The sequence below is a fragment of the Cryptomeria japonica genome, chromosome 1, assembly GCF_030272615.1.
Source record: "Cryptomeria japonica chromosome 1, Sugi_1.0, whole genome shotgun sequence".
Taxonomy (NCBI): domain Eukaryota; kingdom Viridiplantae; phylum Streptophyta; class Pinopsida; order Cupressales; family Cupressaceae; genus Cryptomeria; species Cryptomeria japonica.
In genome coordinates, this window is record NC_081405.1 from 310,830,205 (window position 1) to 310,853,155 (window position 22,951).

The following is a 22,951-nucleotide window of genomic DNA, read 5'->3' on the forward strand; positions in this document are numbered from 1 at the left end:
ATGGATAAAGTCTCCCGATATGGAAACTTGATTTGACAACTTAAGGTTTAAACCTGGTATGTTGTTTGATAGAATCCTTTAGATGATGGACCTTTTGATCAAGGTGATGATAATACCTGATTTTGATAGGATAAAGTCTTATCTTTAGCTAGTTTTGGATTTGACAACTTTTGTTCTAAGACTGACTTGTTTGATTTGGAAATGATTTCTCTGGTGTTTTGATTTGATTTCTTGTGATCACGTTTGATATTGGACCTAAAAGGATACTCAAGAAGTTTGAAAACTTTTTCTAGAAAGGCTTGTTTTGCTCTCTGGTTTTCTGAGTTTTGACCATGCACTAAGCCAAAGACTAGATGCGCTAAAAAAAATTCTCAACGCGCTAAAGAGAAGACTCCACGCGCTACACTGCCCCCTGATACGCACTAACTGGTTTATTTTTCTTTTGCCTTGGTTCATAAAGGTCATGCGCCAATATGGGCCACCAATGCGCTAACTGTTAAACCCTACGCGCTAAAGTTTAGCTTCTACGCGCTAAGCTGATGCTTCAACGCACTAAACTGTTTTCAAAACGCGCTACTTGAAACTGCTAGAATTGGATTTCTATGAAGCGCTAATGTTAAGATTTAATGCACTAAGGTGAAGGTCTAATACTCTAAAAGATGGTCCCCACGAGCTAAGAAGTTGCTCTCACGCGCTAAACTGCCCTGATATATTTTGACTTGGTTGTTTTTCTGCGATTTTTGAAATTTTTAACACTTGTGATTTTGATGGATAATTTTGTTTTTGGATACTCAAGCTTACTAAGTCGAATAGATAAAATCTTGATTACTTGGTTTGATATTCCCCTAATCTTGTTGGATGAAAGTCTTTCCTAAAAATAGTTGAAATGTGGATAACCATCTCAAAAGATGTTTTGTTGGATTTGGAAATCTTCTCCACTTTATGATTTTTCCTTGTTTGAACTGACTTTTGAGTTTGATTGTTGGATACTTTGCAAGATATTTTAACATTTGTGACAAGAATACATAGCACACATGAAAATAATGGTCATCCTAATATTAAACATTGAGTGTATGTTCTTTTGAGGATGTGTTCAAATCTTCGATGCTATCACTGGTTTGATTTACAACAAAAGACACATCAGATAGACTATTTATTCAAAGGTCATTGACAATATCATATCCCACTAGTCTCGATATTCCGTCAGCTCAAACAGCCTTGTCACCCCTAGAGGGCGCCCATTTTTTTGCCTTTTGCCAGAAGTTAACCCAAAGTGAATTGCTTCACTTGAGTAGCTATCTTGGGAGATATATGGTGAGTGATCTTGGGGGTGGATTCTTCCCCACCCTTGCACTATGATATTACAAATGTCTAGTTACTGACTTGGCTCAAGGTTTCTATTTCTAAGGTTCGTAATCAGGCTTCTTGTTCGGCCGTCAGTGATAAACTCCCTCAGGAGGCTTCCCAAACTTTAGAACAAAGGCTTTACATATCTCGAGGATACTGGGGGAAGGCTAATCGCTGTGCGCAACCGTTGAAAAGGACTTTCGTCACTTTTCACTTTTGATTATAGTGGGTTGGAATACTTGACATCAAAGTTGTTTCCCACTTAGGTCATTCCCTTCACACCGGCCATAAATGGCTTTAAGAGTTGATTCCAACTCCTTGGGAAGGCGGGCCTACTAAAGGTTGTATAATGCTTGAAGTACAGAAAGCTTAAGAGTGGTTTGGCTTTTTGATCACCCAGTTAAGGGGAGAGCATATACCTTCCACTTTCGAGACAAGGCAAACAATCTTCTTTTTAGCCTTCAAGACAATGATTTGCTAACTTCTATTTGGAGATGATGCTCCAACAAGCATGATGTTATTTTTAACCTTTCATAGAAAAGTGTGTATTTCCAAAAACTTTTGAAAAATAAACATGGTCAACAAAGTAAATCGTGATGTTGATCAACAAAATTAAAGTCAATAGGGGAAAGTTTTCCCTCTTTTCTTTGCATAAAATGAAGATGAGGTTCTTTTACTTTGCAAAATGAAGTGAATCCTTTTAAACACCAAAGGATGGTGAGGTTCTTTTTAAAATTTGTGCCAAAGTAAAGATTGTTAGTTCTTTTTACAGCTTCCAAAATGAAGTGTTTTTCCTCTAATCTTGCAAGAAAGCAAATATGAAGTTGTTGTTCTTTTTACCTTGCAATAAAGAAAAGATGAAGTCTTATTTTAAAACACCAAAAAGGAAGGCATGAAGTTCATTTTATGCATCCAAATGAAATGATGAGGTTTATTTTAACTTGTGCAAAAAAGAGAGTGAGTTCTTTTTAACCAACTTTTGTTGAAAGAAAGTAAAAAAAAGAAACTTAAAGCCTCTAAACTAACTCCTTCCCCTGCACAAAAAAAATATTAGAACCTGCACACAGTCCGTGATCAAATGTTAGTGTCGGCTTACACAAGCCTAAATTCTGATCTTGGTTACAAATTTTACAATCCTGATCCTGAAATGCCTTGAAAATTGACTAAGTCTGATATTTGGAAGATCTTCCAAAAACTAGATTTTGCATTATAACTCCTAGAGGTCCGAAACCCCTCTCAAACATCCTGACAATATATATGGAATATAACTTAAAGTATAAGAAAATCTATTTTCTCTTTCTTATACTTAAATGTTATATTACATATATATTATGCCTCCCACAAACCTGATTTTTGACTCTGCTACAAAGTTTTGCCTCTGTCAGCTCTATGCGCTAAACTATTTCACAGATGCGCTAAGAAATGATATCTATGCGCTAAGAAAAAGCACCTATGCGCTATTATGTGCCCCCAATGCGCTAAGTTGTTTTCCCGACGCGCTATTATGTTTTTCTCCCGCACCGAAACCTACAGGAAACTGTTAGGAATATGATGCGCTAAGGAAAAGACTTTACGCGCCATAGAATAGACTACACGCGCTAAACAGTGAGCCGGATGAGCTATCTAACAAACCCGACGCGCCAAACTATTTTTCAAATGAGCTACTCTATTTTTCTCCCGCGTTGATACCTACAGGAAAAGATTAGTGGAAGTCGTGCGCTAAAGAAAGGACTTCATGTGCTAGAGTATAGACCCCACGCGCTAAACAGTAAGCGAGATGCGCTAGACTGTTAATCGGATGCGCCAGGGAATGTTTCCCACGTGCTGATTCATGTTTCCTACGGACCTGCAAAAGTGGTTAAATTCAAAAACCGATTTGATATATGGGGTCGGGCCCCACGGTGGGCGCCAGAAATGTATGTCAAAAATGTGGTATCAACCTATAGGAGGAAAAAACAATTCAAACACACACATGAAACATTGCATTAGAGGTTAGAAATCCAAAACAAAACAAAGTTAAACGAATCTAAACTCTTTAAATCATTCCATGTTCCTCTATCTCCAAGGATCTTCAAGATTCAAGGTGGCTCTTAGCTTGGAAGAGCGCTTGATTCCTTAAGATGACAACCTAAAGAACGAGATTTATGATTTTAAGATCTAAATGGAATGCAACCAAGATCCCAGTGATGATTTTGATATGAAACTAGATGATGATAGGATGCAAGATATTGATATGAAGCTTAAACTAGTATGAAAATGATGCTAAGATGAAGCTAACATGATATAAGATTAACCTGATATATCTAAGATTATAATGCTATCAAAATGATCTAACATGTTATTCTATCAAAGAGAGATAATATGCTTAATGTTATGAGACTATAAGTTTGATGCACAAAGACTTGATCTTTTTGAAGAAGGAATGTGCTCTATTTATAGGGAAAATAGGGCAATGGATGGTCAAGATTGGATAATCTTAACAAGGGTCAAGATTGAAAGTTAATCAATCCATGTTTTCAATTCTCACCAAGGAAATGGTGACAACTGTCAACAAGAAGTTGTTTGAGAGGAGATGAAAGAAGCATTAAATGCTTGAGAAGACCTCATGGTTACCCTAGGAGGTAAAGGTTAAGGTTAGATTAGGGTTATCCAATGGATAAAGCTTTTACCCAAGAGGTAAACTCTTGTGCAAAGGTTAAAGGGATAACCATGGTCAAAGCAATGAATGCTTGATGAGACCCTTGGGTTAGATGAAGGTTGAGTTAAGAGAAAAAGTCTCTAATCATGCTAGAGGGTTGAGTTAACCATTAATGGTTATGAAGACTTTCAAGGTTAACTTGTTGAAGACATAAAGGCTTTATTGCTTTTTGAAGACTTTACTCCAAATTTGAGAAGTGACCTCCTTAAATTTAGGGAAAAGGGATAATGGATGGGTTTGGGCTAATTGATTAGGATTAGATGGATTCTAGAAGAATTAGGAATAGGATTTAGGATGCAAGTGGGAGATGTAGGAAAATGCAAGTGGGTGAGGGAAAATAGAATTAATTAAAATAAATTGCTTTATTTCAATTTGGTTGCAACTTGCATTTGTAGGATTTTGCAAGTGAGGGGATTTATAAATAAATTTAGATTTATTTAAATGCAAATGAGATTTTAATTAAATGTAGATTTAATTAAAATGGGAAAGGGGATAAATTGATATCTTTAATTAAATGTAAATTTTATTAAAATGGCTAGAGGGAGGGTATTTAGTTAAATGTAAATTTAATTAAATGGCTTAGATAGAAAAAGGGTATATTAATTAAATCTTAATTTAATTAATAGGAAGAATTAAGAATAATTAAATGAATAAAATTCACTTAATTCATTGTGCAACTTTTAGGTGTCTACAATAATCAATTAAGTTTCTTGCATCACCAAAACCAATACAGAAAGATGTACTGACACTAGAAACACTCCATACACCAAACCATGAAGCCAATAAACCAATATGCGATCATCGGAGCAATAAATCACAGGAATATGTTGACATCAATGACAACAACATATCCTAGTAGCAGCAATGTTCAATTCTTGGGGTTCAAATCTTTCCACGCGCTCTCCTCTGAGCACCTACATTACTTGATCGACTCGTGGAGCTAATGAAACTCATAAGTCAATCTTTTGTGTGTGCGAGCAGTACCCACTCCATAGTCATGATTGACTAAAAGGGTGTTGATTGTCAACAACTTGTAGCCAAAGGTAAGCAATACATCTCCAAACCATCCCAATAGAATCTAGTCCTACACTATCTATAGAAGAATTCACAATTATTATAAAAAATGCACAAACAATTTAGCTATCTATAATTACCCCATGACAGGCAACAATCTAGTTATTAGCTAGTCATACCCCAACGAAATCTGCCCATATAAGTAGATAGAGTTGTCATCATTTTAGCAAATGCTTTATATCTATCTTACAACTAATCTACGGGAGGTGCTTTAGTTGTCGAGTTATTATCATTTACACCATGTTGTTTGTCACCCTCACAAAGAAAGACACCCATAACATTTACGCACCCAAAATATTGTATATAAAATAGGCAACCATGTTTACTTACAATTGTGTATTTGGCATTGTTACCAGATCCATCCAATTTTGTGATGCAGGAGCATCGTTCGATCATTTTTATGGTCTTGTTTTCGTGTGGTTTGGTGAATTAGTTTAAAGTTTGGCTTGTTGATGGTTATGAGAGTGGGAGTTCGATGTGGAATGGTTGAGAGTGAGAGAGGGAGATATAGGCGATGAAGACCAATATCCAAGGTTGGAAGAAGGACCAAGAGGAGTAGGGAAGAAATCAATTCCTTGGTGATCGGTGGAGGTTAGAGAAGGATCGGAAATACTTGGGGAAGATTGATCAAGTGAAATGAATCTATTACAGCATGGTAAGAGAGGAAGAGTGATACTGGATTAGAAATAGAATGTGTAGCATTGATCGTTGGGGGTGTATCGAGTAGCAGTGGAGAGAAGAGTCAGAGATGACAAGGAGAATGAAGACCGATTGAATGAGAAAAGAGATCGACTATGCTTTGGAATGGTTGCTATGTTTCTTGGATCCAGTGAGGAGTTGGGAGGAAGTAAGGAAGACAGAAAGAAAGGTGCTAGATAATGAACCCAAGAGCAAAGCATTAGTCTTTGACAAAGACCAAGAAAAGAAGGGTTTGTTCGGGTTATACAAGATAACAAGTAAGAAGAGTGAGTTTTATGCCATGGTTTCCATGGGAGGAATGTTAGAAATGACACGGTAGTGATCGGGCCTGATAGAGGTTGACCCAAAGCAATCTGAACAAAAGTACAAAATGATTTTATTGTGATTATCTTTCTATGAAAACCAAAATAAACTAATCATTCATATCATTTTTTGATTCAGTTGTTTGTCATCAAATTGATATTGGAATGGTTATTGTATTGCTTTGTTATTATGTTGTGTTTTTGGAAGTTCATATCACCTAGAATATGTTGTTATAAAATTTGGTTATTTGATGTCCTACTCCATGTCGCTTTTATGACAAGATGTTTGTAGATGATTAAAAATTCTATCTAAGGTGTAAGAGATCGAGTGTGCTATTTCATAAGGTATCAAATCATGCATGTGAGGGATTGTATTATCAATTTGGTATCAAAGCATGAGTATGTGTTGTGTGTTATCAATTTGGTATCAGAGCCTCAAGTTGAGAGCCCCAAAAGATCTGTGCAAGGGAAGTGAGTGATATTCATAAATATTTGGGAAAGAATGTGTATTATAGATTGGCAGGTTAATAAAAAGAACTTGTGTACCAAAAGACTGGGCAAGAGGAAAATAAGAGAATCCCTAGGCGAGGTATCACAAAGACAAGAAGAGAAGATAGAAAGATGCAACAGCAAGATAAGAAAGAAAGCCTCAAAAATAAGGACAAGATGAAAGTCAATAGGGAAAGACAAGATGTAGAGTTTGATAGAGAGATGGTAGACTTGAAAATGGATTTAGAGAAGTGTAAGATTTTGGTGAAACAGTGGCTTCGGGAGAGAAGCCAACAATATATTTGGGGTTGGCCAATGGAAATTAAGTTTAAGTGGCTAGTAAAGATGAGTATGAAGAAGAGAAGAAAGCAAAGGATGGTTTCCTTGAAAGGAGAAGATGAAAGTATGAGGAAACCCCAAAAGATTTGGACAACAAAGAGTTGCCAAGTGAGCAACATGCACCGAAAGAGGTGAAGTTCTCATTATGGATAACATGAAAGGAAATAAGAAATAATGGAGAGAGGAAGAAGTGAAAAAAGAAGCATTCAAATGAAGTAGTAACAAAGAGAGGAGGGTGCCCACAAAGAAGGCACTCGTGGAGACATTTTGGTCTCTTTTCTTATTTGCTAATGTTGTGTTCGAGAATGTGTATGCAAGAATGAGAAGTTTTATAAGGGAGGTCAAGAACAAGACCTTAAAGATGGGAAGTGAAGGGGCCAAAAGAGCACCTATAGACAAAGATGAAGATGAGAAAGAGAGGAGAAAAGTTGCAGCAATTTACCAAGAAGGTATTAAAAAACAATTTGCAATAGAGGTACATTGCAAAGACTCTAAAAAATGAAGATATGGATGATAAAGTTTTTCACCATGGTAAAGAAAAATTTGAAGATCCCCTAGAGTTTCATGGTGTCTTAGAAGATGTTGCAGATGAAAGAAAAGAAGACTACAACAATGAAGAATTGGTAAGAAATGAAGTTAAGGATGGAAGAAAAATTTGGACAATGGGTTATTACACAAGTAAATGGAAGTGAAAATGCCGATCTTGGTTATGTATGTGGAAATGTGAATGTTGATATGCAAGTTAAAAGAGAGAAGAGAAAATCAATCCAAGAATTAGGGAGAGCGAGTGCAACAATAAAAAGACATCAAGCTAAAGCTAAGGGAAATAAAGTGTGGATGGTTAAGTGCAAGACAACAATGGATGAAAGTGGTGTTCTAAGACATGGAGATGAGGAAAGACTTCAAGGGAATACAAGATATGAAGAAAAGTTCAAGCCAAATGAACAAGGGAGCATGGTGAAGTCAACAAATGATGGATAGGAAAAAGATGATGTAAATAAAGATGAAGAAACAAAAGTATTGACAAAGGAAATACCAAAGCAGAAGATTGAGATAGTTGCAACAACAGATTGGCATAAGCTTGCAAAGAACACAAGCAAGGTAGAAGGTAAGGAAGTTGACTCAAATAATTCAGATAATGATGTTTTTTGAATCAAATTGATGAAAACGATGGAAATTTTGAGGAAACAAATAGTGATGATGGCATTTATGAATATGGAATGGAGTTATGGAGGCTTGTAGATGAGAAAGAAATGAGAAGGAAAAGATACAAGAAAATAAAGAAAACCAAACAAAAACAAATCGAAAAGCTCGAAATGAGTCAATACAAGTATGGAGAGGATTTGAAGAATGAGTGGGGTAAAAGTGATGAAAAGCAAAAGGGGACATCAAAAGCATGGGATGATGGAGAAAATGAAGATGTGCCAAAAGAGATTGCAACAGTTGTAGAGGTTGAAGCAATAAAGCTTGGAAGTAAAAGAATTTATTTAAGTTCAGTGAATGTCAAAAAGCCTCAAGAAGGTGAAAGTAAAAGTGCAGTTTGAATAGGGGGGTAGCAGATAATGAGTTCATATTTTCTTTTCCAAAAGTCTTATATATAGTTGAAGATGATTTTTGTGAATGTATAATAAATGAAATGAAGGAACATGCTAATGGAAACATGAAGTTAAATGGGATGGCAAAGATCACAATTGCAGCCTATGATAAAGAGGTTTTTGCAGAGCTATAGGAAGAGGTAAATATGTTGGTCCTATATGTAGACATTGCTTTGCATCATTTGTATATGTTGAATAGTGCAAAATCTGGAAAGATGTGGAGTAGGATATGTAGATTTTTGTAAGGATATTGTAAGTTGTAATATGTTTGGTGAAGTCCAAGATGAGTTGTGGTGGAAGGATGATTTTGATAAAGTTGACAGACAAATGGACGGTGTATGAGTTTGAAGACATGGGAATTTTAAATTTCCATCAATTCCTTTATGCAAATTCATATATGGATAAGGGGGTGGGCAAATTTTGGATTGTACATGATAGAATTCAATCTATATATGACGTAAAGAAAATTGTACAACAATATTCTAAAAGAATGTTGAGTGTCCCTGAGTGGTGTTGGAAAAAAAGGAAGAAAGGAGAAGTGGGAAATAGTTGTTGATCGATACTTCCATGTGCAGGAGCACATGCTTTCTTTTGTCGCCTGGGGAGTCTGATGCAGGAGCATCATTCAAACATTTTTTTGGTCTTCTTGTTTTCGTGTGGTTTGGTGAATTAGTTTAAAGTGTCTTGTTGACAGAAATGAGAGTGAGAGTTTGGTGTGAAACGGTTGAGAGTGAGAGAGGTAGATATAGGCAATGAATACTAGTATCCAAGGTTGGAAGGACCGAGAAGAGTAGAGAAAGACATCATTTCCTTGGTGATTGGTGGAGAGCAGAGAAGGATCGGAAAGACTTGGGGAAGATCAATGAAGTGAAAGAATCGAATGAATCGGTTAAAGCCTGTTAAGAGAGGAAGAGCGATACTAGATTAGAAGTAGAATGTGTAGCATTGATCACTGGAGGGTATCGAGTAGCAATGGAGAGAAGAGTCAGAGACGGCAGGGAAAATGAAGACTAATTGAATGAGGAAAGAGATCGACTATGCTTTGGAATGGTTGGTATATTTCTTGGATCTAGTGAGGAGATGGGAGGAAGTAAGGTGTTAGTTTTACTTTCAAATTAACAAAAAAACTCAGAAAATAGATTTAGTAACTAGAATTAGATTATTTTAGTTATGGATTTCAACTTAGTAAAAAGCAAACAAAATGAGACAAGACAACATTACCCTAGGAAAACCTCATAGGAGGAAAAACCCAGCAAGAAGAGATCCTCAGATCTGATTATGAATTATACACAATATTTTGATTACAACACTTATCTCTTTAAGAGGTCTGATATGGCCACACTTAGGGCTGATGTAGTTGACTAATCAGTATCAGATCTACACTTTTGACTTCACCAACCAGTAACTTGGTCTGCACTTTTGGACGCCTGATCCTTGACAGCAGTTCGCACCTTTCCCTAGAGATAATCACACTTAAAGTTTACACCTTGGCAGCAAATGTAATTTGCATTCAAGCACAGCAGATAACTGACTATTTTCGCTTCAACTTGAGAGCTAATTTGCACAATGTGTAGAATGGTATGATGTATGAATGAGGTCAAGTAGTTGTTTATTTATATGAGGCACGAGGACCTATTTGAGGTCGTCTTGGTGTTGATTCTTTTTATTTATTTTATTACTTTTGGTTTATAAGGTCAGCCCTATTAGAGGGAACACATTTCCCTTTTGAGTGGCGTGTGTTTTTTAGTTATAGGGTCGGCCCTATTAGAGGGAACACGTTTCCCCTTTAGTGTGGCGTGTGAGAGGGGAGAGAGAAGTGCCCAGCCCTTGGCGGATTCCAATGTTGCCTTAAGGCAATTGGAATCCGCATTCTACCTAGTTACAATCATAACTCCCTCTTAACTAGGGAGGATATAATTACATAATCAGAATATCCTACACTTCCATCTTGCACACAAGCAAAAAATGGATTACATAATCAGAATGTTGTAGTCTTCCATCTTGCACACAAGCATAGAATGGATCCACCTTACATTGCTCGCAGAGGGTGGAGAGCATCTTTTCTACCATCTTACATTACCCGCAAAGGATGGTTACATTTGCTCTTCTCCTTGAGAAGAATACCACCTTGCATTGCCCGCAGAGGGCAATTGATACAACACAATTTATCACTGAGGTTGAGACTCCTTCTCAACCAATGTTTCATTTTCCACAACACCAAGTCTGTCTCTAAAGTACACAAACTTCACTCTCGACAGGGGCTTGGTAAAAATATTTGCTATATGATCATCAGTGCTGACATACTTCAGCTGAATGGTGCCTCTTTGCACCATATCTCGAATGAAGTGATAATGAGTCTCCACATGTTTTGACCTGTCATGAAACACCGGTTTGACAGACATCTTTATACAACTCTGATTATCACAATGAATAATTGTATATTCCCAAAGTTGTCCAAACAACCCAGCAAGGAGCTTACAAAGCCACACCGCTTCTCTAGAAGCAACACTTGCTGCAATGTATTCAACTTCAACTGTACTTAGTGCTACTGAGGACTGTTTTCTGCAAGCCCAAGAGATCACTATGAATCCTAAGCTGAAACAAATGTCAGAAGTGTTTTTCATGTCCTTGACACTTCCTGCTCAATCTGCATCTGAATAGTCTTTGAAGTGTTAAGTGGATACTTCAGCCCATAACCAACTGTGTCTCGCAAGTATCTTAGGATGTACTTGGCTGCAACAAGATGAACATGTTTAGGCATGCTCATGAACTGGCTGAGAGCATTCACTGCATAGCAAATATTTGGTCTAGTGTTAACTAGATACATCAGGGATCCAATCAATTGTCTATACTCAGATGGATCTGCAAAATCAGAGTTAACTGCAGAAACACTCAATTTCTTTAAGTTAGATTCCATAGGAGTAGACATGGGTTTACAATCCATCATTCTGAATCTTTTCAAGATATCAATAGAATACTTTCCTTGACTTAAGAAAATTTTGTTAGATCTTTGTCATACTTCCAGTCCTAGAAAATAATGCATTAGACCTAAATCTTTCATTTCAAATTATGAAGCTAATTATTTCTTACATCTAATGATAAGCTCATCTTTACCAGTAAGAAATAAATCATCCACATATAGAACCAAAATTAGCATTTCATCATTGGATATTTTGAAGTAAATGTTAGAATCAGCATCATTTTTACAAAATCTTAAACTTAACAAGTATTTATCAATTCTTTCATACCAAGCACGAGGACCCTGTTTGAGGCCATATAGAGCTTTCTTCAATCTGCACACATGAGAATCTCATAACCCTCAGGTTGTTCAATATAGACTTCTCCCTCAATGACACCATTAAGGAAGGCAGTCTTAACATCCATTTGATGTAGCTTCCAACCTCTAGCTGCAGCAATAGCTATTATAGTTCTAAGAGAGGTATATCTAGCAACATGAGCAAATGTTTCTTCATAATCTATGCCTTCCTTTTGAGAAAAAACACGAGCTACATATCTAGCTTTATATTTTTCAATACTACCATCAGCATTATGTTTAATTTTAAATAACCATTTAGAGGAAACAACAAATTTACCTTTGGGTCTAGGTACTAAGTCCCAGACATCATTCTTGATGATTGATTGATATTCTTCATCCATAGCAAGCTTCCAAGCATGATGGTTCAAAGCTTCTTCAACATCGCATGGCTCAAACTCAATGAAATTGTTCATCAATGCAACATAGTTGGAGAATATTTGAGGTCTCTTGCTTTCTCTAAAGGTGCCACTGGGAGCTGCAAATTTTTCAGCTTCTTGAATGGTGTTTCTCACCCAAAGTGGCCTCTTTTTGCTGACAACAATGTCACTAGGTATATCAGTGGGATTCATGGGCTCGGGTGAGTCATTATGCTCTTCTTGAGGTGGAGGCTCAACAGACTCCTTTTGAATCTCAAGGTTAGTATCAATATTCATATCTTGATTATTATTATTTACCTCATCAACAAGAAGTGAACCTTTTGATTTCTTAAAAGCAATATCTTCTTCAAACGTAACATCCCTACTTACCTCAACATACCTTTGACCTGGAATGTAAATCCTGAAGGCTTTGGAAGATTCATTGTATCCAACTAGCATCCTCTTCTTTCTGGAAGGCTCCAACTTAGTTTGCTTTTCTTTAGGCACATAAACATATACATGACTTCCAAAAATTTTCAAGTGACTGATGTCAAGTTTGGATCCTGAGAAGACTTCTTTGGGAGTCATATTCTTTAGAACGCGGTGGGGACATCTATTTTGAATATAGACTGATGTTCTAGAAGCCTCGGCCCAAAGAAAGGTCTGCAAGTCTTGATCATGGATCATAGCCTTTGCAGCCTCAACAATGGTCCTATTCTTTCTTTCAGCAACTCTATTTTGCTGAGGATTGTAGGGAACACAAAACTCTCTCTTAATTCCTGACTCAACACAGAAGTCATAAAAACTGCCAGAGGTATACTCACCTCCATTGTCAGACCTTAAACATTTAATTCTTTTACCAGAAATGTTTTCAGCCAATGCCTTAAATTCTTTAAATCTACTTAAAACTTCATTAGATTATTTAGTCTTTAAGAAATAAATCCAAGTTTTCCTAGAGAAATCATCTATGAAGATTACATAGTAAAGACATCCACTAGGAGAAGCTACAGACATAGGTCCACATAAATCAGGATGAACAAGTTCTATTTTTTCTTTAACTCTACTTTCACTTCTATGAAAAGAACTTTTAACATTTTTACCCGTAGCACAACCTTTACAAGTATCATCATGAAATTGACTGAGTTTAGGCATACCTTTAACTATCCTTCCGAGGGAAGAAAGGGCTTGAAAGTGTAAGTGTCCAGGCCTTCGATGCCATAGTTTACAGGATTCAAGGGCCTCATTAATGAGGGCTTGAACAAGGTTAGTGGAGAGCTTATACAAACTATCATATCTATTTTCTATAACACGAGCAGATTTAAAATTAGATTTCTTAGGCCAAGCAAGTACTTTACCCTCAAAAAATGCTACTTGATAACCTTTATCTTCTAGAGCAGAAATAGAAATTAAGTTTCTTTTAATTCCAGGAACAAATAAGATATCACTAAGGTGAAGTGAAATACCATAATTTAAATTTAAAGAGGTAGTGCCAAAACCTCTTACCGAATATCGATTATCATCACCAATTACCACATGTAGACTAGTATCTTTTTCCACTAAGTCAGAAAGATGCTCACGATAGTCTGTGATGTGTCTGGAAGCACCGTTGTCAATCAGCCATGTGTTACTATCTGAAGGTATGCTGCTTGACAAGGCAGAAATGAATAAGAAGTCTTCATTTTGTTCTAAGACCTCATTTAGGTTGGCTTGTGAGGGTTCATTCTGACATTCTTTAGCATAGTGACCATATTTGTCACATCTAAAACATTGAACACGAGAGAGATCTCTTGGCTTCTTCCAAGAATTATGAGAGCTGGGTGGTCTGAATTCTCTATTCCTCTTAGGATTATTCTTCTTCCAATTATCATCTTTCTTGCATTAGGTTGCAAGCATATGTTGATCATCCACTTGAGGGCTCTTAAGTTTTCCTCTTGTGGCAAGGCGAGATGAAAGCCATCGTTCTAAAGACGATCAAAGGTTGGGAATTCAGATCTCCCACTTATGGATTGAATGAAGGAATCCCATGAATCTGAGAGACCATTCAATGAGATCATGACAATGTCCTTGTCTTCTATGTTATGACCAATTGAGCCTAGTTGATCCTTTAGTTCAGAGATCTTCATGAAATAAGACATAATTGAATCTTCCTTTGCCATTTTAATGTGAAGTAATTGTTGTCTTAATGCAATTGCTCTACTAAGGTTATTGATCTCATAATTACCTTCTAGATGTTTGAATATCTCTTTGTTGTAGTAAATTTGGAGATAGAGGTGACAAGGTGATCTCTAACTGAATCAATGATGAGCTTTCTAGCTTTGAAGGCTTTCCTTTTGAACTAATTTAGTTCTTCTTGTTTTGTGGGCGCAGTCATCTCTTTGTGTTGCACAAACTGAAGGAGATCATCTTCCTCAAGAGCAAGTAGGATGTGAACCTTCCAGGCAGCAAAGTTAAGTGCCCCTTCAAGCCTATCTTCAACTTTCAGCCCTATCATTGTCCTGACTGAAAATGAAACATCAAACTGGAAATAAAAGATTACTGAAATAAGAAAGTTATATATATATATATATATATATATATAACCTAGAGCTCTGATACCATGTTAGTTTTACTTTTAGATTAACAGAAAAACTCAGAAAATGGATTTAGTAACTAGAAATAGATTATTTTAGTTATGGATTTCAACTTAGTAAAAAGCAAACAAAATGAGACAAGACAACATTACCCTGGGAAAACCTCCTCGAAAGCAAAACCCAGCAAGAAGAGATCCTCAGATCTGATTATGAATTATAAACAATATTCTGATTACAACACTTATCTCTTTAAGGGGTCTGATATGGCCACACTTAAGGCTGATGTAGTTGACTAATCAGTACCAGGTCTGCACCTCAGATCTGCACTTTTGACTTCACCAACCAGTAACTTGGTCTGCACTTTTGGACGCCTGATCCTTGACAGCAGTTCGCACCTTTCCCTGGAGATAATCACACTTAAAGTTTACACCTTGGCAGCAGATGTAATTCGCATTCAAGCACAGCAGATAACTGACTATTTTCGCTTCAACTTGAGAGCTAATTCGCATGATGTGTAGAATGATATGATGTATGAATGAGGTCAAGTAGTTGTTTATTTATATGAGGCACGAGGACCTATTTGAGGTCGGCTTGGTGCTGATTCTTTTTATTTATTTTATTACTTTTGGTTTATAGGGTCGGCCCTATTAGAGGGAACACATTTCCCTTTTGAGTGGCGTGTGTCTTTTAGTTATAGGGTCGGCCCTATTAGAGGGAACACGTTTCCCCTTTAGTGTGGCGTGTGAGAGGGGAGAGACAAGAGCCCAGCCCTTGGCGGATTCCAATGTTGCCTTAAGGCAATTGGAATCCGCTTTCTACCTAGTTACAATCAACATAAGGAAGACGGAAAGAAAGGCGCTTGATCCTGAACTCAAGAGCAGAGCATTAATCTTTGACAGAGACCGAGAAAAGAAGGGTTTGTTCGATTTACAAAAGATAACTAGTATGAAGAGTGAGTTTTATGCCAATGGTTTCCAAGGAAGGAATGTTAGAAACAACAGAGTAGTGATCAGGCCTAGTAGAGGTCAACCCAAAGTAATTTGAATAAAATTACAAAATGATTTTATTATAGTTATCTTTTTGTGCAAACAAAAATAAACTAATCATTCATGTCATTTTTTGATTCAGTTGTTTGTCATAAAATTGATATTGGAATGGTTATTGTATTGCTCTTTTATTATGTTGTGTTTCTGGAAGTTCCAGTCGCCTAGAATGTGTTGTTATAAAATTCGGTTATTTGCTGTTCTAGTGCCTGTCCCTTTTATGACAGGAAGTCTATTGAGGATTAAAAGGTCTATCTGAGGTGTAAGAGACCAAGTGTGCTAATTCATAAGGTATCAGAGCATGTATGTGAGGGATTGTGTCATCAATTTGGTATCAGAGCATGAGTATGTGAGGGGTGTCATCAATTTGATTTAAATCAACAATGATCCATATTTTTTAGGCCAGCTGGATTTGTCAAATTCTATCTGGATTTTTCAATTGCTATAGATATTTTACAATCATTCAGATTTCTGATTGTTTATCCTCCAAATGAATCAATTGTTTTGAACAGGGTAACTATGGCTTCCAGTTATATAAAATATTTTCAATGGAAATGAATTTATAGCCTTGCCAGATTAATAGCTTACAATCTGTTACATCCAAGTGAGAATGTTTAGATGATACGCCACAAAGGGTCTCGAAACTTTAAACATGTTAAGGGCAGAATCTTCAAAAGCACCCACCAAATGAGCCACTAGCAAATTATACAAAATAATGGAAGCTAAAATATTTGCTAATAAAAAATGCTATTCCATAGCTCTGAAATTTTTGTTAAGGTCCCCTTGTCTGCACAAAAATTATATATAGGCAGAAGATATATATAAACAGATCTGTGAAGAACCTGAACAAATAATCCCAGCACCACATTTCTGTGTGAAAATATATGATCATGAGGAGTTCATTACTCCTTAAAGAAACTAATAATTCAGGTTTTCTAGTTATTAGAGTGAAAAAAAAGGAATTTATAGGTTATATGATATATCTGCTATAATATATCATAATTGGACAACAAAAGGTTCAGATTTTTGCTGATGGCAGGAAAACGTGTAAATACTTATGACTTGATTTTTTTCAGTATCATTCTCTCTATCACAAGATTAATTGACACCTTTCAAGTCCGATAAAGCTTTTTAAGATACTCTATTACAGGATGAAAGTTTGAAGCAAGAGGCACGATGGAATCAATTCGCATGTGCTGAGCATTTCCACTTTGTGGCTTACGCAGCACCATTTGGAACATCTGTCCTTCTAAGAATCTAGCAGAAGCTTCCACTGCAAGCAAAGACAAAGAAAAAGCATCATGAATAAAGTAGGATGCAAATATTAAATAATAAGAGCCTGGAGTCTATGTTAAAAGTTATGCTATTTTGATACTTATATTAAATCGATGATAGTAAATAGGTTACATATCAGAGGAACAAGACTGCAGTCAGTAAAACGTGAACACAAAAAACCTATTGCATATAGGCAACAATAAAGCCTAGGGTTTATGTCAAAACAGAATTCAATCATCAATATGCTGTGGAAATGAATGCGTAAATGATGTTCAAGCAATAGCTAAGAATAGGGAGGCAAATGACAACTGATGTGCTTTGCAAGGGTACAAATCATATTACCGGGAGTTCTTGGGACTAAATATGATCTTCATATGAGAAAAGGTAACTAGTGCAGTGACTAAAATATGAATTAATGTAAATAGAGGATCGTTGTCACTACAGTTTGTAATTGTCCATTTGGCACACTAAAAACTTGATGGCACTCCATGTTCAACAGTTAAAATCAAGGAATGTATTTTTCTTCCCTTGTTTTAGCTTTGTAAAGTGGTGAAACTGTAAGTTCCCTTGTTTTATCTTTGTAAAGTGATGAAACCGTAAGTTCCCCTATTTTATCTTTTTAAAGTGATGAAACTGTAAGTTCCCATGTTTTCTGATTTGTTTAGTGTCAATGCTCTAATTTGTTAATATGATATTCCAGGGGACTTTGGTTGTGTTGAAATTTAATAGACACGGAATCACCATCTCTTGGTCTATTCCTTAAGCAGATTCTGCTATGTTTTTCCTACTAGCTGAATAAATAGAATAAATAGCACATTACATATAAAACCATGCCACCAAGAAAAATGATGGATAAATTTTCCAAAAAAAAAATGGAGATACAGAGAAAGAGGCATGTAGACAATTAAGAAACAAGCTATTTGCCTCGATTTCTTGTCTTTGGGTAGACAGAAGTAAAGAGAGAGACACTACCAAAGGTCTCATGGAATCCATACGAGACTGTGAAGTTGGATGTATCTATTGTTCGGCAGTTCATATGAAGGCTATAACTCATCTAATGTGAAGTGGGATCAGATGCCCAATTGTTCAAGGTAAAACTTTTTACAAGTACACAGAAGCGATACTATTGAGATTTCATGTCTACAGGTTAGGAGTTACCTTGTAATGTCCCCTTAAGCTTTATAAAATCTGACTCACAATTATTGCAACACAGTCAATTACAAATATGATATCAACTTCAGAAAACTGCCGTTTTAGCAGTTTCTTTTAATTCAGATATAATATTTTAAATTTATTTTTAAAAAGAGGCTACTTATCATTTGTATCTGTTGTTAATTATCTCAAATCTGCAGTGATCTATCTTCACTAAAATATCTTTGTATCATCTCCAAATGTGTTTTAATCAAAGGTTTTCATCCATGAACTCAGCAAGGGAAATTAAGGGGGTTTTGTCCTCTAATTTCAGACCCTGAGGGATTTCATCCTCAGGTTGTTGAACCACAGTCTACACTTCACAAGGAGGAATAATTAGATATAGAATGCATTCAATGATGCTTCTTTCTCCCTTTTGATTTCTCTTATACACCTGGTTCTCTTCATAGACATAACTCTTCATAATGCCCCTTGACTTTTGATAGAATTAAAATTTAATTATAATTTCATTAATTAATAAAGCATTGTCTTTTACTATTCCATTTGATATCATTTTTTTGTCTTATAAGACAAAGGTCTATCATTATTTTTAGTCGTCTTATGATAGGTTGTGATAGCTAATTTTGATTTTGTCTTATGCTGTATCTTGTGATGAATATTTAGTATTTACAACTGCATCTCATTTCAAAATGCCTAAATTATATTTCGGAATATTTAATGTGAGTTTAGTTTCAAGGAGGGAGAATTAAATTCCACCCATCCCAAGATTGTTGGTCCTCCAAATCATAAATTTGGATGCTGAAAAATTTTCACATTCTCCCATGGAGCATCTTTTGCAGGAAGATCTTTCCATCAAACCAGACATTCAATCATTGTTTTATTTCTTTGCTTTCTTTCTCAATTCAATGTTGATCAACATATAATTTTCCTGAGTTTGTGTTCTCTACAAGCTTTCCTTAACAAACTCCAAAAATTAGACTTTGTTTGACTAGATCTTTTGCCCCTAGTACTTCACTATCTATTATGACCAAATCCACAAAGGATAAAGCATCATAACCATATAAGGCCTTCAAAGGTGTCATCTCGATGGACATATAATATGTAGTATTGTAACAGTGTTCCCCAAGTAAAACTATTTTATCCAAGATATCTAATGCCTGATGACGTAATTTTGCAAGTAGCCTTCAATCCGTTTGTTCTATTTCTATTTGTTCATCAGTCTATGGGTAATAACTAGTATTGGGAGATGATTCAGTTCCTATTAAATGAAATTTCTTGCAAAAACAAACAAAAGAACTAACTATCTCTATTAGTTATTAGGATTTTCGGTAATCCATGTAATCTAAAAACCTCTTTGAAAAATAATTCAGGCATTTGAAGTGCCTTGAACTCCGTACATATGACAAAGAAATGACCATATTTAGTAATTCTATCAACCAAAACATATATACAATCTTTACCTTGTGAGTTAGGGAGCCCTGTAATAAAATCCCTGGATATGCTTTCCCATTTAAGGTTCAAAATTGGTAATGGTTGTAATCAAAGTTCAAAAACTCAGACTCGGCAAACCAAAAATTTGGACTCGGACTCGGACTCGTGAAAGACTCGCGAAAGACTCGGCAAGGACTCGGCAAAAAAAAAACCGTAGTTTTACAAAAAAAATAAAGAAATTAATGCATTTAGAGAACATAGGAGCCATAATTGAAACATTACACATGTCATATGATCTACAAACACGCAATATTTGAAATTTGAAATACGAAATCTAAATACCCAGATTTCTTCAATGCTAATTATGTTGTTATATGGAGCCTAGTCAGACTCGGAGGTTAAATTTTCACTACTTCCATCAACGCAGTTTCCCCCTATATTTTTCAACGGGGGTTTGGGGGCAGCGCCCCCAATTTGGGGTCAAGGGGTCGCAATACAGGACGGGGTCGAGGGGCAGCGCCCCGCGAGGCCAAAAATACTTTTATTATTTTATATAGGCGTCGGGTGTTATTTCTCTATTGGCAAAAAAACCCTTCATGAGATATTTCACTCCCTCAATTACGCCAAATGAAGGCAAAAAAATAAAAATAAAACTCACTTTTAAAGGTTGCATGACGTTTTTTCTGGGTCGCACAAGTCCATCTGAAAGATGCGCGAGTCCGTGCAAAAGACTCGCAAGTCTTTCAGATGGACTCGTGAGTCCGTGGCGAGTCCGCGATTTTTTGAACTATGGCTGTAATACCCTGCAAGAAAAGCATTTATATTTTATCTTGTTTGCAAATAAGTTATTCCCTTACATATTTAAGAACATCTTCTTTAAAACCCATGAAAATCTCTCCATAATTTGTTGATAGGTCTCAAAGTAACCTTGATGTCTTGCCAGTGGTGTGTCATGTGCAACACTCAAAACCTTATCATTTACCTTCGATCCTAGGATAAGATATATTCTTTCTTTGTGTAGAATGAGGTCAGCTATTACCTTGTACCTTTCATTCATGGATCTTTTCTTCTAAAATTTCAGTGGCAAATGTGTCCTCCTGATATTCTACTATTATGTTAGCCTTACAATCAAGAGAAATCTCTGACAATGAATTTATTTGATAGAGCATCTACTATGACATGATTCTTCCCTTTGATGTATTCGATGTCAAAATCATAGGCTTGAAGATTGCTTACCCATTTTTGTTATCTGTCATTTAGATATCTTCGGCTAAGAAATAACCTCAAAATTGTTGTGATTTGTTTCAACAACAAACCTTCCACAAACAAAATATTGTCTAAATTTGTCTAGAGCATGCATTTTAGCTAGCATCTCCTTATAATATATTGAATAATTATTTTTGATGTCTCAACTTTAACTTTCAAAGGCTATTGGATCAATCTAAAAAGGATAGAGGGCCACTTGCGAAATTGCATAGCCAAGCTTAGATGTCCCTTTTGCATTAATACCACAACTCCTCCTTCACCTAAGGCATCACATTCTAGAACAAAAGGAAGTGAGAAATCTAAAATTTCTAGTACAAGACATGAACTTACTAATTTCTTAAGATTACCAAAAGCCTATTCAGCAATCTCTATCCATGTGAAAGCTCCTTTCTAGGTTAAATCTGTCAATGGAATGACTAGTTGAAAAATTCCTTCGAAAAATCTTCTGCAACAACTGTAAATTACAAAAAACCCTCACAATTGAGTTAAATTTATCAAAGAGGATCAATCTAAAATGACTTGTATCTTTTATTCATTGACTTGCACTCCTTGACAACTAATAACATGTCCTAGATAGAGAATCTCTATCAACCCAAACTCACATTTTGATTCCTCAGTGCAAAAAGGTTATTGCTCCAATATTCCCAAAAATTCAGTCAAATGTTGTAGATTTTCCTCCCATGATTTGTTGTACAGATCAATATATCATCAAAGAATACTAACATGAACTTCCTCAACTGATTTTTGAACACATGGTTCTTACATGATTTGAATTTGTTAAACCAAAAGGTATAACTAAACACTCAAAATGCACAAAATGACATAAAAAAGCAATTTTATGCACAGCTTCTTGTCTCGCCAATAATTAATGATACCCAAATCAGAAATCGATTTTTTAGAGTATGTTGCCCCATCTATCAACTCATCAATTCTAGAAATTGGATATCCATTCTTTATAGTTTTTTGGTTTAATGTCCTAAAATCTATGCACATTCCTCATCTTTCTTTTTCATTGATACAATTGAAAATTCACAAGGGCTAGAGCTTGGCCTAATCTTACCCATCTCCAAAAGTTCCTTAATTTTTTTTCAGTTTCCTTCTTGAATCTTCTTCGATGCCTATAAGGAGTAGCCATAGTTGGACTACTCGCCGAGTTTCCGGCACGTTTTAAAAAACTCGCTAGTATTTTTCCCTGGCAAGTTTTTATGACTTTAACTCACCAGAAAAAACTCGTCAAGTTTTTGGGAAAAACTCACCGAAAACTCGCTGAGTTTTTGTAAGTGAAAAAAACTTGCCCGCCAATGACTAAAGGCAAAAAACAGCAAAAATGAGTTTCATTTCATCATTTTTTGTCTTGTTTTTTGCTGAGAAGGGGAAAAACACACTTGCAAACTGATTTCCATCGGTTTTTTTTTCAAGTCAATCTCATTCTCTTCATCAAAATATATACATGAAATATAACATTTAAGTATAAGTCACATTATATTTCATGTATATATTGGCAGGATGTTTGAGAGTGGTTTCAAATCTTTAGGAGTTATAATGCAAATTCTAGGTTTTAGAAGATCTTTTAAATTTTCAAACAGCCAAATTTCAGTAATCAATATGCTCCTATCAGCATTCTCTCACTCTCTCTATCTCACTCACTTTATCTGCCCCGAATTTTAGACCTATCTATCTCCCTATCACTCTTCCTCTATCCCCCTCTCTACCACTCTCCATCTCACTCTCTCCTCTCTCCCCCAAGATCTAGACCTATCTCTCTACCCCTCTCTTTCTCACCCTCAGACCCCTACGAGGGGTGCTACCCTCAACCTAATTTTATTTTGCAGATGCTTGGTGGCAAAGTTAGGGTGGAAATACCCAAAATCTCAAAAATTTGTCATCAGAATCTTATGTCAGCCTTGTAGTTCATCGAGTTGTGAGCACAATTAGAGCTTGTTTGAGGCCATCCACACAAAGAAGAGGAGCAAGTTAGCTCAAAAACACCTCAATGACC

General features: G+C 36.0%; 1 protein-coding gene across 1 annotated transcript in view; it reads right to left on the reverse strand.

Moving 5' to 3' along the window:
- Positions 1-16,558: 16,558 nt before the first annotated feature.
- LOC131049700 (uncharacterized) overlaps positions 16,559-22,951 on the reverse strand; it is a 44,353-nt gene continuing 37,960 nt past the window's right edge. The window contains exon 4 of the mRNA XM_057983757.2: positions 16,559-17,101. Within this exon, the coding sequence (XP_057839740.1) occupies positions 16,941-17,101 (161 nt within the window). The 3' untranslated portion in view covers positions 16,559-16,940. The remainder of the gene's footprint in view (positions 17,102-22,951) is intronic.